The 18,371-nt window shown below is 37.5% G+C and overlaps 1 protein-coding gene across 1 annotated transcript in view; it reads left to right on the forward strand.

The window, feature by feature from the left end:
- Window positions 1-18,371, forward strand: part of LOC126252714 (5-phosphohydroxy-L-lysine phospho-lyase-like) — a 334,596-nt gene that overhangs the window by 274,173 nt on the left and 42,052 nt on the right. Inside the window, exons 7-8 of the mRNA XM_049953620.1 lie at window positions 7,563-7,761; window positions 11,396-11,540. Coding sequence (XP_049809577.1) covers window positions 7,563-7,761; window positions 11,396-11,540 — 344 coding nt within the window. The remainder of the gene's footprint in view (window positions 1-7,562; window positions 7,762-11,395; window positions 11,541-18,371) is intronic.

The raw sequence follows: 18,371 nt of genomic DNA on the forward strand, positions 1-18,371 counted from the left end.
AGTATTAATAGTGGTCATAGTATTTACCTGTTGTTCACTTCTGCAAGGCAATTGGACATTTTATGTTATTACAGTTCATGAAAAAATAAAAGTAATTGATATATTCAGGCTTTTCCGTACTTACAGGTCTAGTTTGACAAGGATGGTGTAGGAAGTCAGCTGTGGACTTATAGTAGGAGACATATCAGTACTAATCTATACTCCATCCTGAAGTGCATGGAAGAGGGGACATCCTATTGTGCCAGTTATTATGGTATTCTGTCAAACCATAAGAAGCTATTGTCCTAGTGTTCATCGTACCACCAGACTGCTGTATTTCCTGGCACACACTTTACTGCCCGCATTTCGTGGTCGTGCGGTAGCGTTCTCGCTTCCCACGCCCGGGTTCCCGGGTTCGATTCCCGGTGGGGTCAGGGATTTTCTCTGCCTCGTGATGGCTGGGTGTTGTGTGACGTCCTTAGGTTAGTTAGGTTTAAGTAGTTCTAAGTTCTAGGGGACTGATGACCATAGATGTTAAGTCCCATAGTGCTCAGAGCCATTTTTGAGCCACACACTTTACTGAAATATGTCAACTACAATATATCAGTGTTTCATACAAGTTAAACATACTAAGTTTCTACTATTCATATTGCTAAAGTATACATTCAGAGTTATGCAAATCCCACTTAAAAGTTATTTTAATGTATTACCTAAACACATACTGCAACTACTGCCAGTACCTGCTCTATTTTGCAAAATTCCTATTTAAAACAGACACTTTATAGCTGTTCTGACATACTCTTAAGCTTTGGGGAAACCCATGGTTTCTCTTGCATGTGCAAGGCACGTTCTTGGCACAGGCTGGCATATTGCCCTTTCTGTCGGAATATCCAGCACCCTACATTGTGCATATTGGTGCCTGGGGTGAAGTGTCCTGATAAATTGCACTGGGTGCATATCATGGGTGTTAATTGTTCAGCACTCAGGGTTTTACAAAATACTAAAACTGAGCCTAAACCCAGAATAATGAAAAACAGGATGGTGGAAAGCCAAGAGTACAAAGGTGTAAGGATCGCCCAAGTGAAAATCTAAAATATGAGCTGCTACGTAATGTATGTGGCTGCTATCCAAGTTGAATCACCATTGCAGTCTCCACCTGCTTCTGCCACAAGAATTAAGCAATCCTTCTCCTTCTGTGTTGATTGATCAGTCTTCAAGCCATGCTATGTGTGGCTCAAGAATGTAGCAGGTGGCAGGAGCTGTCTTCACGTATGTCAGGAGGCTTTTGACTCCCACCAGGGGCATTCTGGATTCATATGATGGCAGGCGGAACTGGCTGGAGCTATACAGTTGGTGAATAGAACAATTCTTTTTTTATTCCATTAGACTGAACAATTATATGTGCAGTCCTTTTCCTGGGTACTGTTTGGCATCACCCCACATTATTGCAGTATCAGGGCAGCATGCATAGCACACAGTCTGGCAATGTATTCATAGTGCTGGAGGGCAGGTTGCTTACTTTCAGAATTCCAACACAGCCATTTCTGATGTGGTAGCAGCCAAGTAAAGTCTTGCCATGGCTCTGCTTCCAGAAAGAAGCAGCCAGTGGCATCTTCTCACAGATGACAGCATCAACCATAGTCAGTCTCTGGATCACAGGCTGGGGAGAAGGTGGCAGAGAGTGCCTGGAGAGTGGCTGGCAGATCCATGTGCCACAAAGCAAGTTTGCACCTAGGACCACGGGGTGTCAGCTGTTTGCTGTTTGCTTCATGGAGAGGTGGGGGGCAATTAGCAGTTTGCGACCCAATAGTGGTGGTAGCAGCATCATAAGTACAGCGTCATCTGGCACAGCATAGCCCTGCTGTACTGATTACGATTGTGTCAGTAGAATGTTGTCAAGCTGACAGTGGTAACTGACGTAGCAGGATTCATAACAGTACCCTGCCATCTCGATGACCTGCTTGGCTGGACAAGGTGTTTGATTACAACTGTCTGGGGTTGACTATATGGAAGATGCTTCATGTGGAAGTTCTTTGAGTGGGGGCCAGTGTCTTAGGCTGGGCTGTTCTCATGTGGAAGTAGGTCAGAGTGGGAGTGGCACAGTAGCATAGTGTTGCTATATCGACAGGTAATTGACTGCGGCTGCAGGCACTCTCATATGGCACTGGGTCCTGGCTTTGATCTTTCCATTACAAAGGGCATAACATTCTGATGGCATTATATCTGTATGTTCACACTGCTTCAACTGAGAATCAATATTAATTCCTATAAGTGGTGTGTTTGTTACATAGTGTACAGAGGTACCATCAACATGTAATTTAAAAGGGTTACTTTCCTTCTTCCAATTACATTTCATGGAATTTATTTTCTTTACATTAATGTACCTTTATTATATACTGACTCTCTGAAGTCCGCAGCTCGTGGTCGTGCGGTAGCGTTCTCGCTTCCCGCGCCCGGGTTCACGGGTTCGATTCCCAGCGGGGTCAGGGATTTTCTCTGCCTCGTGATGACTGGGTGTTGTGTGCTGTCCTTAGGTTAGTTAGGTTTAAGTAGTTCTAAGTTCTAGGGGACTGATGACCATAGATGTTAAGTCCCATAGTGCTCAGAGCCATTTGAACCATTTGACTCTCTGAATGAATTGAACAATTATAAACTTCATTCAGTGGTTCATCTGATTTCTCTGCATGGAGTTCTCATTTTCTCAGTGACTGTAATATTGGGGTCATCAGCAAATAAATTTTGTTCCTAATGATTAACAATATTGAAATAGTCATTGATGTATATCACAAACTGTACATAAGCTCTCTTGAGGAACTCCCATGTTTAAACAGAAAGACTGTCCAGGTCACTATAAATTATTTATTTTTAATTCCAGTATCAATTTTGCACCATATGATGACCACCTTCAGACCAGAGGTTTTGGTGACATGAAGAACCACCAGTACACAGAGTTACTATGACTACCAACCAGTTACCAGAATTAAAAATAAATAATTATTGTGATCTGGAACTCCCCCTCTTGTTTTCTCTTCAAAATTCTGCAATTTATGCTCATTGTGGGTCCTCAATGACATCAGAAATTAAAATATATTTTGGTTCTGATAAGTTTTTCACTAAAAGTTTAGCTTTATTTGAGGTTTTTGTTATCTTTAACCCTATTTGCTATGTGCAGTTTGAACTAGTTGTTAGCTACGCTTCTTATTCCTAATGATTTTAGCTTAGTTAGTAAAATCTTATGATCAATGGTATCAGAACCCTTAGAAAGATCTGAGACTATGACTGTGACTCACTCATTACTATCAAAAGTGTCAATCATCAGTTTTGTGTACTGAATTATTGCTGATTCTGTACTTCTGTCACATCAGAACTGACTGTAATTCACACAGAAGGTTGTATCTACTAAGATAATTGCTTAATCTTCTTTTTTAAATAATTGATGATATGAATATAATAGAGGGAAACATTCCACGCAGGAAAAATATATCTAAAAACAAAGGTGATGTGATTTACCATACGAAAGCGCTGGCAGGTCGATAGACACACAAACAAACACAATCACACACACACAAAATTCTAGCTTTTGCAACCAACGGTTGCTTCATCAGGAAAGAGGGAAGGAGAGGGAAAGACGAAAGGATGTGGGTTTTAAGGGAGAGGGTAAGGAGTCATTCCAATCCCGGGAGCGCAAAGACTTACCTTAGGGGGAAAAAAGGACAGGTATACACCCGCACACACACCCATATCTAACCACACATACACAGACACAAGCAGACATTTGTATAGGCAAAAAGTCTGCTTGTGTCTGTGTATGTGTGGTTAGATATGGGTGTGTGTGCGAGTGTATACCTGTCCTTTTTTCCCCCTAAGATAATTCTTTCCGCTCCCGGGATTGGAATGACTCCTTACTGTCTCCCTTAAAACCCACATCCTTTCGTCTTTCCCTCTCCTTCCCTCTTTCCTGATGAAGCAACCATTGGTTGCGAAAGCTAGAATTTTGTGTGTGTGATTGTGTTTGTTTGTGTGTCTATCGACCTGCCAGCGCTTTCGTATGGTAAGTCACATAATCTTTGTTTTTAGATATATTTTTAAATAATTGATTCATTCATTTTTGAGAATAATTTCAGCATAGAAATGGGCCTGTAGCTTTCAAAGTCTTCTGCATTACCTTCCTTTAGAAGAGTCACAACTCTTGCTCCTGGCAAGCTGCCTGATGTGAACACTTATTTATTATGTTTATAAAGGGAGCTTGTGTACTCTGTATGGACTGTTTCAGCACACAGATTGATACTCCATCTAAATCTCCTAACTTTTTATTTTTTATGTTTTGTACAGTTTTACTAACTTCATGCACTGTGTTGGTAAAAATATCGTACTTAATAAGCTATGTAATCATTTACAGATGATGTATTTGTTTTGGGGACTTTATGTTGCAATTCCTCTTGCAATAATTGGAAAAAGCTCATTCACAAAGTTTCTAACTGGTGTGAATCATTTATTACTTTATCTCTGTTCCATACTTATTTGTATTATATTTTTGTTTGCTTCTCTCTTTTCTCTGCTTAACAACATCCCCAACTGTTTTGCTTTTATTGTCTCTGCTTTATATTATTTTGACTTTTTGGCAGCAATCAGCTCCCTTCTATAAATATTTGTATCCTATATTAAAAATTTAACCCTTATGACTTTTTCATGGAACTGAGATACTTAAGAACTTGGATGAATTTCTAATACTAGTTGTTATCAATCTAATTTTGTGAGATGTTGCTACTTATGTAGGTACTTCTGAAACTGTCTATTTGTATCCTATATTAAAAATTTAACCCTTATGACTTTTTCATGGAACTGAGATACTTAAGAACTTGGATGAATTTCTAATACTAGTTGTTATCAATCTAATTTTGTGAGATGTTGCTACTTATGTAGGTACTTCTGAAACTGTCATTTCAAAGTTTAGTTTTAATAATATTGAGGATATAGAGAATTTCACATTTACTTTTATTTCTCTGTACACTTCATCCCAATTTTTAAGTTTGTAGTTTATAGATTTTTTTTCAGTTCCTGATTTTACTATTATTGTTTGGCAGAAATGATCTGAGAGTCCAAGATTTTTTACAGCTACATCACACTTTTTACTGTGTGCATATGTGGCAACATGATCAATTTCTGATGCTGTCATAGTTACCTTTCTTGCACTTTGATCAACAGGGACATGCTAGAGCACTTTCGATCAACAGGGACATGCTAAAAATGTGAAGGATGTTTATAAGGTTGCCACTAGTTTCAGTTGTATTTGTGTGAAATTTTGTAGTTCAGACTTGTAGGATCAGCAACAGAAAAGGGATAGTGCCTATATATACAAAAATCACTGAAATTTCCCAAGCCCTATTGTTTAAAAATATATTATATTGGACAGGTCTTTTGAAGGCTGCACCTTTACAGAGAATTGAGAAATACACTATTTAGTGAGACTGACAGTTCACAGACCACCAGTAATAAATACTAGACATATCATAAATATAGTTCCATTTTAATTACATAAATAAAAAATCAAATGTATATGTGGGGGGGGGGGGGGGGGCTACGACTGTATGAATCAGGAATCAGAATATCTGCCAAAAGTTCTAAAAATCACAAATGTTGTTTACAATCAAAGACAGAGTGCAAATTTTATGTGGTACTTGTGAATCATAGAAAAGACAGTATGTCATGGTACACAAATCCCTTGACAAAGTTTTTGATAAGATTGCAGGAAAACAAGATAAATAATAAAATATGAGAATCTATAATTTCAAGTAGGACCTATCTGGCATGTATGGTCTCACACAAAGGTTAACACAGAAGTCAGTGTATGTGTGAAATGCAAAGTTTTCTTAACACATCTGAATTTGTGACATTTTCTACACTAACTTGTCTTAAGTTGAATGCTGTAGCATCAATTAATCTCACTTAAAATTCGAAAAATTCCATACCACCAACAAAGTATGTCTTGCACCTCAGATGGCTAACAGTACAATTACCAAAGCATTAAATGTGACCCACGTTCCATAGCATACATTCAACTATCAACTGTGCACAAAATATGTCAAGCTGAGGCATTTAGACAACCTACTTTGTCAGAAATTCTCCATCAGAATAAAATGGTGCTTTAATTAATATTTCATCTATTTTTTGCTGATTCTCACCATTTATTTTATCAGTAAATATGTAAAGACAAACTTATTTGAATGATAAATATTCACAACTTATTCCTCATGTGATGCAATTATAAATCTAATAAGTTATATTTTACAAATACCATGCACAAAATGTTTACCACAAAAAAGACATTCTCTCCTTTATGTAGTTTATTTTCTGTTTTCTTGTTTGCTTGCTATTACTATTAGCATTAAACTTTGATTCTTCAAATTGTTAAATTTTGCATGTGTGAAGCAAATGATACAGTCTGTTTTATAATTTAATGTTTTCATAAAGGATGTGGTGGAGATATATGTATTTTGCAAATTGTTTTGCTCTACATTCTCGATTTCTTACTTGTCATTTCTAGATCCAAAATTTATCTTGTATTTAGCTCATTCATTAACTGTAAGATGCTGGGATCACTAATAAAGAATTAAACATAAGTAATTTATAATATTCATATCATTATATACATACACACATCATATATTACTTTTGAGGTTTTGCAGCTGAGAAGGTAAGTGCCAAACTACAAATCCAAAGGTGTGGAGGTTTGATCCCTGAATGGTAGAAGGATTTTTTTCTATCGTTTATCACTTCATTTATTCCCTATCAAATCATAAATCCAAAGGTGTGAAGGTTTGATCCCTGAATGGTGCTAGGATTTTTTCTGTCGTTTATATCTTCTTTTTATTTCCTGTCAGTGCTTTCGGTAAACAAAAAACATGAACTTAAAGTGTGCTTTGGATACCACATTAAGCTATAGGGCCCCCCACAAATGTCTTGGAGGGGGAGAGAGGGGGTTTTCAAACTGCTTCTAGTAAGAGCAAAATTCATAAAGCATTATGGTGTTTAAGCCACCCTGTGGGTTGAGGATAGCTTTGTTAATATGTTCCCTAACTTGCTTGTTACTTGTCCTCAACAGTTGTTGCCTGTGCAGGGGTCTGTGGAACAGAATTTCTCTCTCTCTCTCTCTCTCTCTCTCTGCGTGTGTGTGTGGGGGGGGGGGGGGGGGGGAGTGGTAAAGGGGATAAAGGGGATGGGGACAATATATTATATGCGTGATGAGTCTGCAAGTGGATGAATAAAATAAATCCCTCTTTCCTTATTACTGGGACTGATGACACTGTAGTTTGGTCCCTTTACTCCCCAAACCAACCAACCTTATCATTGTTATGTAACTTGCATGTCATTTACTAAATTTAATTGTTACTTCTGGTTCTAGTTATATACCCATGATTCTTGCTTGCTTGTGGATCTCTTTATCCAAAACTTTTTGTTTCTGTATTATTTTTCCAATTATTTCTTTTGCATTATGAGTAAATAAGAATCAGTTTGAAATGATTCTTCTTGAATAGCATTATCAAGGCCTTACATCAGTAATTTATATACTTCTATTTCCACAGCTACATCCATGAGAATGGAGGTTTGATTATAGCAGATGAGATACAAACTGGCATGGGAAGAAGTGGAAGTCATTACTGGGCTTTCCAAGCACTTGGTGTAGTACCTGATATTATTACCATTGGTAAACCTATTGGAAATGGTCATCCTTTTGCTGCTGTAGTAACATCACATAAGATTGCTAATTGTTTAAAAGCAAATGTAAGTAATATTTATAGTTTTTTAATTTTATCTGCAAAGAATTATTGTTACTGTTCTTAGATATTGTGGGGTGAGTTGTCTGGAAATCATTGCCTGTGTTGAAACAGTCTTAACTATTCAGTTCAAAGTTTATAATTTGTGAGAAACAACAATCAGTTGACAGTACCTTTTCAACAGCATGTGATAGAGTTTTATACAGTTTTAATATGCAGTAGAATGAATGGTAGAAATTTTTTACTTTGATTTTCAAGTGGTAAAGTATGATGTGGCAAAAAGTCTGAGATTCAGCCTACTCCTGTTTATGCTGTACATGAATGATATGGCAATATCATTAAAAGAAAATGTAATCATGTATGCAGAAAATACATCATTCATTGTAAGTATTAGCTCAGTAAATGATTTAGAAGTAAGATCTATCAAGGACATAGAAAAAGCAAATGATTATCTAAGTGAAAACAATCTCTAAAATGAAATAAAACAACTTACATGTAAATACTTGCAAAGAGAAACTAGACATAAGACTTCAGGACACATTAATAATGGAAGTTGAAGGTAAAAAGTTCAAAACAAGTAGCAGTGTATTCTTAATGAAGAAATCATTCCAGACAGTTGATGCAGATATAATATTAAAGATGAACTATGGAACATCAATCACGTCAAACCCAACTTGCACTTTTCTCACATGTCATACTGAAAGCTTTGGACCAAGACAATCAGGTAGATGCAGTATTTCTTAATTTCTGAAAAGCATTTGACTGAGTAACACACCTACATTTGTTTTCAAAAGTTCACTCATATGGCGTATCAAGTGAAATTTGTGACTAAGTTGAGGTTTTTTTGGTAGAGAGGATGCAGCATGTTATCTTGGGTGGAAAATCATTGTCACATGTAGATGTAACCTTGGATGCTCCCAGGGAAGTATGTTGGGACCCTTGCTAACCGTGTATATTAATGACCTTGTGGACAATATTAATAGTAACCTCAGACTTTTTGCAGATGATGCAATTATCTATAATGAAATACTATCTGAAAGAAGCTTCATAAATATTCAATCAGATCTTAGTAAGATTTCAAAGTGGTGTAAAGATTGGTAACTTGCTTTAAATGGTCAGAAATGTAAAACTGTGCATTTCACAAAACAAAAAACAGTATCCTATAAGTATAATATCAGAGAGTCACAGCTGGAATTGACCAATTTACACAAATACCTGGATGTAAGATTTTTAGGGATATGAAATGGAATGATCACGTAGGATCAGTTGTGGGTAAGGCAGGTAGTACACTTTGATTTGTTGGTAAGTACTGAGGAAGTGCAATCAGTCTACAAAGGAAGTTGCTTACAAATCACTCATGCAATCAATTCTAGAATATTTCTCAAGTGTGTGAGATCCATACCAAATAGGACTAACAGGGGCTATTGAATACATACAGAGAAGGACAGCATGGATGGTCACTGGTTTATGTGATCCATGAGAAAGTGTTACTGAGACACTGAAGAAACTGAATTGGCAGACTCTTGAAGAAAGGTGTAAACTAATTAGAGAAAGTGTACAAACCAAGTTTCGAGAACAAGCTTTAAATGACAGCTCTAGGAATATACTACAACTCCCTATGTATCACTCACATAGGGATCACGAGGACAAGATTAGAACAATTCAAACAGAAGCATTCAAACAATCATTCTTCCTGTGCTCTCTACATGAATGGAATGGGAAGAAACCCTAATAACTGGTACGATGGGACATCCCCTCAACCATGCCCTTCGTGATGGTTTGCAGAGTATAGATATAGATGTAGATGTAGAATTCATCTACATTTACCATACTGAATACTCATATAGGATAGAGCAGTGAGAATGCATATAAACTGAAAGCTGTCACTAATACAGTCCCACAAAAACAAAAGCAATAAACTTAAAATATTGACAGTCCTCTCTGTGCATTTATGTTACTTGTGTGGGAATACACAACAACATCACTAGTGCCCCAACTTAATGAGACCTCAGGGAGATCCATGTCAAAGGTCATCATCCCTTTCTTCTTGAATGCTACAGTGTATGCATCTGAACTGTTTGAGACTCATGTAGTAGTAAGAAAGTAACTGAAAATTATTTCAGTAGTTTTCACATTGAATGGATCAACTCTGAGGGTTTTTTAATAATTTATTTGTGCTAAAATAGTTTATTATGTATCTGAATACAAACATCTCTATGTTTTGTGATTAGTTTTCTTACTTCACATAACTGCTGTGTTGTTTCACAGGCAACAGTGTAAAATTTGCTGCCTGACAAATTCTCTGAGTTGCTATATCATCATCTATCTTTTAGATATGTTTATTTTTTCAAAATCATGGTACTGCAGTTTATGGAAATGTGGGAAACTGAAATGACACACTGCAAGTTTTCATGAATGTGTAGTGAGTACATGTTGATGCTAGTAAGGTTTATGTGCAGAAAGCATTTGACATGATGCCCCACTGCAGGCTGTTAAGGTCCAAGCACACAGAATAGTTTTCAAGATACGTGAATGGCTTGAAGATTTCTTAAGTAATAGAACCCATTATGTTGTCCTCAATGTTGATTGTTCTTTGGAGACATAGGTATTGTCAGAAGTGCTCCAGGAAAGTTTGATAGGCTCACTCTTATTCTCTATATACATAAATGATCTAATGAACAGAGTGAGCAGTAGTCTGCAGCTGTTTGCTGATGACACTGTGGTGTATGGGAAGGCACCATCAATGAGTGACTGGAGATGGATACAAGATGGCTTAGACAGAATTTCTAGTTGGTGTGATGAATGGCAGCTTGCTGTAAATATAGAAAAGTATAAGTTAGTGGTGATGAGCAGGAAAACAATCTTTTAATGTTCAAATACAGCATTGGTAATGTGTTTCTTCATACAGTCATGTTCATTAAATATCTAGGCATAATGTTGCAAAGTATGAAGTGGAATGAATACATAAGGGTGGTAGTAGGGAAGGTGAACTGTCGAATTCAGATTGAGTATTGGGAGAATTTTGGGGAAGTGCAGCTCATTCTTAAAGGACACCACATACAGAGTATTAGTGTTCCTCATTCCTGAGTACTGCTGAAGTGTTTGGGATCTATACGAGGTCAGATTAAAGGATGACTTCAAATCAATTCAGAGGTGAGCCACTAGATTTGTTACCAGCAGGTTCAAGCAACACACAAGTATTATGGAGATGCTTTGGGAACTCAAATGGGAATCCCTCAATTGAAAACAATGTTCTTTGCATCAAGAAAATTTAGAGAACCAGCATTTGAAGCATGATTGCAGAATGATTCTATGCCTCTGCTGCACATTTTACTGAAGGATCACAAATATAAGACTGTGGTCTGTATGGAGGTATATAAACAGATGTTTTTGCCTTCTCTACTCATATTTGTGAATGGAACAGGAAAGGAAACAACCAGTAGCAGCACAAGGTACCCTAATTTGTGCACCATATGATGACTTGCAATGTGGATTTAGATGTTACTACTGCATCATTGCTGTAGATAAGATTAATACCACAAAAACTTCTAAAGCTATAATGACTGCCAATTCTAATCCAGTTGACAGTGAAATATGTTGTTCTTAATAGTTTAAGCAAATAAAAAGACCTTCATTCACAGTACAGATGCGGTCCAGTGGCAGCAACAATCGGACTTTCAGTTCTCTGTGTAATAGAGGAAGAACATCTACTCCACAATGCAACTATAACTGGAAAACTGCTAAAAGAAGAACTCCTGACACTTAAGAAAAAGCACAAGCATATTGGTAAGCATTTCTCAAAATAAGTAGCAGAAATAAAAATTATTATATCTATCTCAGATCAGTCATGTTTATGATAATTTTATGGAATGTAAACACTCTAAAGGTAAAGGAGATCAGTCACCAAAAATACAAAACATTAAATCATCAACAAGGAGTGTAGGGAGAGACAGGCAGGTGCAGGGGGAGGGGTTGGGTGCAGCTAGCAGCTTAGAGGTGGACAGCTTGTTTTCCAGCTAGGAAAAAGAGAGGAAGAGGTGACAGGTGCACAGGCTATGCATGTGATACACAGTTGTTGGAGCCACTGGGGCATGATATACACTGAAGGCAATATGGGGATGTGAATTGCGGGGGGGGGGGGGGGGGGGACAGGATGGGAGAAGGGGAGACTGTTGGGTGGAGGTTGTGAAGACTTTGGGTCATTGAAGATTGAAGCCAGGTTGATTACAGGAGCAGAAATATGTTGCAAGGATAACTCACATCTGCATAGTTCAGAGAAGCTGGTAGTGGAGGAAAGGACCCAGATGCCTCGGGTTGCAAGCAGCTATTGAAATTCAGCATGTTATGCTCAGCTGCATGTTGTGGTCAACTTTGTTCTTTGCAACAGTTTGGCAGTGGCCATTCATCCTCATTGATAGCTGTTTGGTAGTCTCACTAACATAAAAAGCTGTGCAGTATCTGCAGCAGAGTTTGTATATGACATGTCTACTTTCATAGGTGGCCCAGTCTCAGGTGGGGTAGGATAAGACTCTGACAGAACTGTGTTAGGAAGTGCTGGGTGGGTGTACTTGCACCTTGTTCTTGCAGCTGAGCATAACATCCTCAACTTCAATGGCTGCTTCACAACCCAGGTCATCTGAAACCTTCCCTCCACCACTAGCTCCTCTGAACTACATGGACGGGAGTTACCCTTGCAACAAATCATCTGCTCCTGTAATTATCCTGATTTCAATCCCCTGTAGTCCACTATCCCCACACCCATCCCCCAACAGTTTTCCCTTCCTCCATCCTGTCACCCCCTCCCAATTCATGTCTCCACACCAACTTCAGTGTGCACTGCCTCCCACTGGCTCCAGCAGCCCACTGTCAATATAATTAATTATGATTCTCTTTTTTCGAATTTTATTAGCTTGTGGGAAGGCAACAATTATACAATTGCTCCTGGAAAAAAATCACTTCTTTTTCAGTTAAATTTTTCCAATGGGTGCTACCTTTGCTGTATCTATGTACAATAATTGTGTCTCATTGTCACAAAAACTGTTGCTCAATACTCTGTATCTAGAAGTAATATACATCAAAAAAGAGTTTTTATCTACTGCTGATCTGATTGGATAAGTTATTGTGGGAGCAAATGAAATGCTTTCATGATATTTATCAAAGAGTCACAAGAGTTATTGCCTTTTGAAAAATAACATTAAAATCACTATAAAATAATATCTTCATGCTAAATAAATTGAGTCTCTTCAGTTGTACTCGTAATTCAAGTATAGAAATAGGCTCATTAATACTTGTTACTCAGTACACATTAATAATTGTGGTTAAGTTGTGTTAGTCTGGCAACGGGAAGTTCAAAATCATTTACCGTTGGGATAGTGTACAAGGGACATTCAGTAAGTCCGTAGAAAAAGATAGAAAAACAATTTATTGTGGGATTTATTTTTATTTTTCGACATAATTCCCCTTCAACTCTACATGCTTCTTCAGGTGTTGCTCCAACTTTTTTAAGGCATTCAAAAAAATACGATTTTGGAATATCTTCAAAATAGGTCTCTGTTTGGGTGATGGCATCCTCATTTGATCTGAACTGTCATCTGTGAGCCATTTTTTCAGATTTGGAAATAAAAAAAATCCTTGGGGGCCAAATCTGGTAAATGTGGTGGATGTTGCAATAATCTGAATTTTAATTAGATAATTCTGGCCCTCAAAACTGTGCAGGTTTTCAGCTGTGTATTGTCAGCATGGAAGAGGGTCTTTTTCAAATGAGAAAATTTTTCCTTGATTTCTTCTTTCATCCACTGCAAAAACAATGCATAATACTCTCTAGTTCCAGAATGAAATTTTTGGTCTGCAACAGAGTGAGCACTGACATGAAACTTCCTGGCAGGCTGAAGCTGTGTCTGGAAGGCAGGAGATGAGATACTAGTGAAAATATAACTGTGAGGATAGTTTGTGGGTCATGCTTGGGTGGCTCAGTTGCTGGAGCACTTTCCAACAAAAGGCAAAGCTCCTGAGTTCAAGTCTCAGCCCACCACACAGCTTTAATCTGCCAAGAAGTTTTGTATCAGTGCATACTCCACTCCAGAGTAGTGAAAATTTCATTCTGGAAACATCCCCCAGGCTGTGGCTACACCATATCTCCACACTATCCCTTCCTCTGGGAGTGCTAGTCTTGCAAGTTTCACAGCAGAGCTTCTGTGAAGTTTTTAAGGTAGGAGATGAGGTACTAGTGGAAATAAAGTTGTGAGACCAGGTTGCGGGTTCTGCTTGGGTAGCTCAGTCAGTAGAGCACTTGCCCACAAAAGTTAAAGGCACTGAGTTCAAGTATTAGTCTGGCACACAGTTTTAATTTGCCAGGAAGTTTCATACTCTCTAAATGTTTTTGTCCCTTTTTCAAGTAACTGACTTAAATGATTCCATGTGCATCCCAAAAAATATGGGCATACATTGTCAGCCGATTCCATTGTCTTCGCCTTCTTCAGAGCCCATTCACCTTCAAAAACCCACTGTTTTGAGTTTTCCTTAGGCTTTTGCATGTATTAGTGTATCCGTATATCACCCACATTATTTACTGATGCGGAAACAAGGCAGAATTTTGGTGTAAAAGTGGGGAAACAGCCTCAGTATCAAACTACACTGGGATAAAATTCAGCAGCCATCATGCTGAAAATTTTTTCATACCCAATTTTTCATGTAAAATTCAAAATACTGTACCTTGTGCTTTGCCTGTGACCACAAATATTTTGTGCACTTTGATTCATCAATCACTCAAAACCATACCATGGATTATGTCAATCATTTTGGGGTAATTACTTCCACCAGACATCCCAAACACTGTTCACCTTTGTGGATGTATGGCCACATTTAAACTCATTTACACAACTGCAAACAGTTGCAAACCCAGGAGCAGATTCAGTATTCAGTATTCAGTTTATTCACCATTGACCACTTACAGCGGAATAGGTCTGAACATTCAATATACAATTGTTGTTGGTTTTGGGGAAGGAGACCAGACAGCGTGGTCATCGGTCTCGTCGGATTAGGGAAGGATGGGGAAGCAAGTCGGCCGTGCCCTTTCAGAGGAACCATCCCGGCATTTGCCTGGAGTGATTTAGGGAAATCACGGAAAACCCAAATCAGGATGGCCAGACGCGGGATTGAACCGTCGTCCTCCCGAATGCGAGTCCAGTGTCTAACCACTGCTCCACCTCGCTCGGTCAATATACAATTAACAATAACTTTACAGTACAGTTTTTACAATTTAATTCCTTTTCTTTTATGAATATTCTTATATACTAATGTCAATGCTTATTTCAAAATATTCTGTTATCTTATAAAATGGGTGTTTGAGAAGCCAGTCATAAACCTTACGTTTGAAAATATTATTGGTCAGTGACCGAGCAGATGCTGGAAGTTTATTGAAGAGTTTTAAACTCATTATTTTGTGTGAGTTTGCAGTCTTTGTGAGTCTGTGTCTTGGTATGTCAAAGTCCAGTTTGCCTCTGGTGTTGTGGGGATGTATGTTCTCTCTGGTCTTGAACTCATTTAAGTTGCTTTTGACATAAAGCAGTGCTGTGTAGATGTATAGATTCACCATAGTTAATATCATGTGCTTGATAAAGAGGGGACGGCAGTGTTCCTTGGGCTTAGCTTTGCTTATTATTCTGATTACTTTTTTTTGAATTTTCAGAATTTCACTGACAAAGCAAGAATTTCCCCATAACAATATGCCGTAGGAAATGTGTGACTGAAAGAGGCCAAAATATACCACCTTTAGATACTCATCAGTGACTACATCTGTCAGTCTCCAGATGAGATAACACACTCTTGCTATTCTCTTGCAGATATGGCTAATGTGTTCCTCCCAGTTTAATTTTGAGTCAATGTGGAATCCTAACAATTTTATTGATTTGCTTTCAACAGCTGTAGTTAAACCCAGAATTAGTTCTTGTGTTTTATCAGGATTACACAGGAGTTCATTAGAAGAAAACCAATCCATTACTAGTTCTATTTTTTCCTGTGTTGCCTGATGCAGTTCTGTTGTGTCATGGTGTGTATTGAGCAACGTTGTATCATCAGCATAACACACAACTGAATTTGCTCCTACATGGTAAGGTAAGTCATTAATTGCAATGATAAACAGAAAAGGACCTAGGACTGAGCCCTGAGGCACTCCAGTCCGAACTTCCTTCAGTGAGGAGCATCTATTTTTAATTGATACATACTGTCTCCTGTTACTTAAGTATGATTCGATTACATCCAAAGATGGTTTGTGTATGCCATAAAATTCCAGTTTTTCAAGCAAGGTGTTAGATGGTATGCAGTTGAAGGCTTTGCTAAGATCGCACAGTACGACTGATACTAGATCCTTATTTTCGAATGCAGTTAACACCTGGTTAACAACTTCAGTGACAGCAGTAGTGGTGTTTTTACCATGCTGATATGCAAACTGTCTGTTGGAGAGGAGATCATGCTTATCAAAATAGTTATTTAGTTGAGTGTACATTACATATTCAAAAACGTTAGAGAAAATTGGGACAATAGAAACTGGTCGATAGTTTTGGGGCAGATGCTTATCTCCCTTTTTAAAGACTGGTATTACTTTAGCAGTTTTGAGTGCATCTGGGGAAACTCCAGATTCTAAACACATATTAAAAATGAAAGAAAGAGGTTGACAGATAAGGTGTATTATTTTTTTCATTACATTGTTAGAAAACCAATAACAGTCCATACTTTTGGAGTTGGTGAACCTTGCCACAGCTTTTACAATATCCTCTGGGGTGACAACATTCCAGTGGAAAGTATACATACTATGGGGCACAGCACCAAGATGATCTAGTGCACAAGTGCCATTTTGCTTGATTTTGTTTTTCAGCTCACTCACTGAGGTTAGGAAGTAATTATTTACTTCTTCTGGGACCAGCATTGCATCTTGTGTACGGGTTTGTGAATTATATTGGTTGATGATATCCCATGCTGCTTTACATTTATTGGGAGCACTTTCAATGTAATGTTCACATGCTTGTTTTTTGGCCAAGGACAGTTTGTCTTTGTAGATTTTTTTTACATTTTAGATAAGCTCTATAAGAAGTATTATCTAGCTCAGGTCCTTGTTTACAAGAATTTTTATATATTCTGTACAGTCTGAGCATCTCCTCCCTAGTGAGAGCTAGCTCATCTGTATACCATTTTAGCTGTTTGTTTTTCTGTTTCTGCTTAGGGCTACTTTTGATTAATGGTGAGCAGGAGTACCATAACTCTATGAGTATTTCCAGGAATTTGTTAAACACCATTTCACCAGCACCCTTTCCTGGTTGTGTGTTGTATACAAAGTCCCAGTTAACATAAGATATTCTGTCAATAAATAAATTAATATATTCATCTTTCTGCCCTCTTACCCATGTGGCATTAGACTTGATTCTGACTGATTTGTCTGATTTAGGCAACTGATCACAGGAGTATGTTAAAATCAATGGTTCATGATCAGCTAGGGCTCCACTGGCAAGTCTGATGTCGTACATATCTCTAGAAAGATTTACTATAATATTATCTAAGCACGCCTTACCCCGTGTTGGTGTGTAATTTGTACATTGTAAATTTAGTGATCTTAAGATATTAAAAAACGTTCTAGTAACATGTTCATCACTGTTGGCCATTTCAATGTTGAAATCGCCACAGATAATTAGTTTTATGTTAGATTTTAGTATTTTCCTCATAAGCAGCTCAAATCTTTCGAAAAATGTATTTACATCTCCTCCTGGTGATCTATATAAGCTAACAATTATAGTATTCTCTACGTTTAGTCTTATACAGCTAAATTCTCCATCTAGTTCTGCACAGTAAGAGCTAACATCTATTTTAGTAAACATTATACTATCTTTAACAAATATTAGGACACCTCCATTCTTTCTTTCACTTCTGCACATAATGTCTCCAACAGCATACCCCTGAGGAACAAAATATTGTACTTGATCGTCTGTCAGCCAATGTTCTGAGATACAAACAACATCAACGTTTTCAATACTGCAAAAATGTTCTAATTGTAATACTTTGTTCCTAATGCAGCAAATGTTCATTTGCATCACAGTAACAGATTTATCTTTATTGTTTATTGTCATGAACTTCATCCAACATTGATCTGTTTTGGTTTTTAGCCTTTTAAACATAAGTGTTTAATCATCTCTCAAAACTCACTTTTTTCCATGCTGCAAAATAAACAGGAGCTCATTGCCTGATGCTTACTACCAGCAAACCACTTCAATACTACAAGTGTCATGTCTTGGATTTTCTAAGGACATGCTGAATGACCCTCATAACAATTACTGACCTCACAGAAATTTATCTGTTCATTTAGAAAGATAGTAATACCACCATGTATGGAAAATTAACTGTTAAAGAATGATATCCAATATATAGCCCTCAACTGAGACTTTTTTTATTCCATTATTTCATAGCCATTGTTCAGTTTTGGTAATTATGTTAATGTTCAGTTTATATTGCTCTAGCAGTTCATAATGTAATTTTCTTTCTAAAGTATTTAGCTCTTAACATAAACAACAACAGGTCATAGGTACAATAGTTGTTTCTATTTTCTTTATTTATTTGAAAGTATTTGTACTC

Source organism: Schistocerca nitens, chromosome 1, assembly GCF_023898315.1.
Source record: "Schistocerca nitens isolate TAMUIC-IGC-003100 chromosome 1, iqSchNite1.1, whole genome shotgun sequence".
Taxonomy (NCBI): domain Eukaryota; kingdom Metazoa; phylum Arthropoda; class Insecta; order Orthoptera; family Acrididae; genus Schistocerca; species Schistocerca nitens.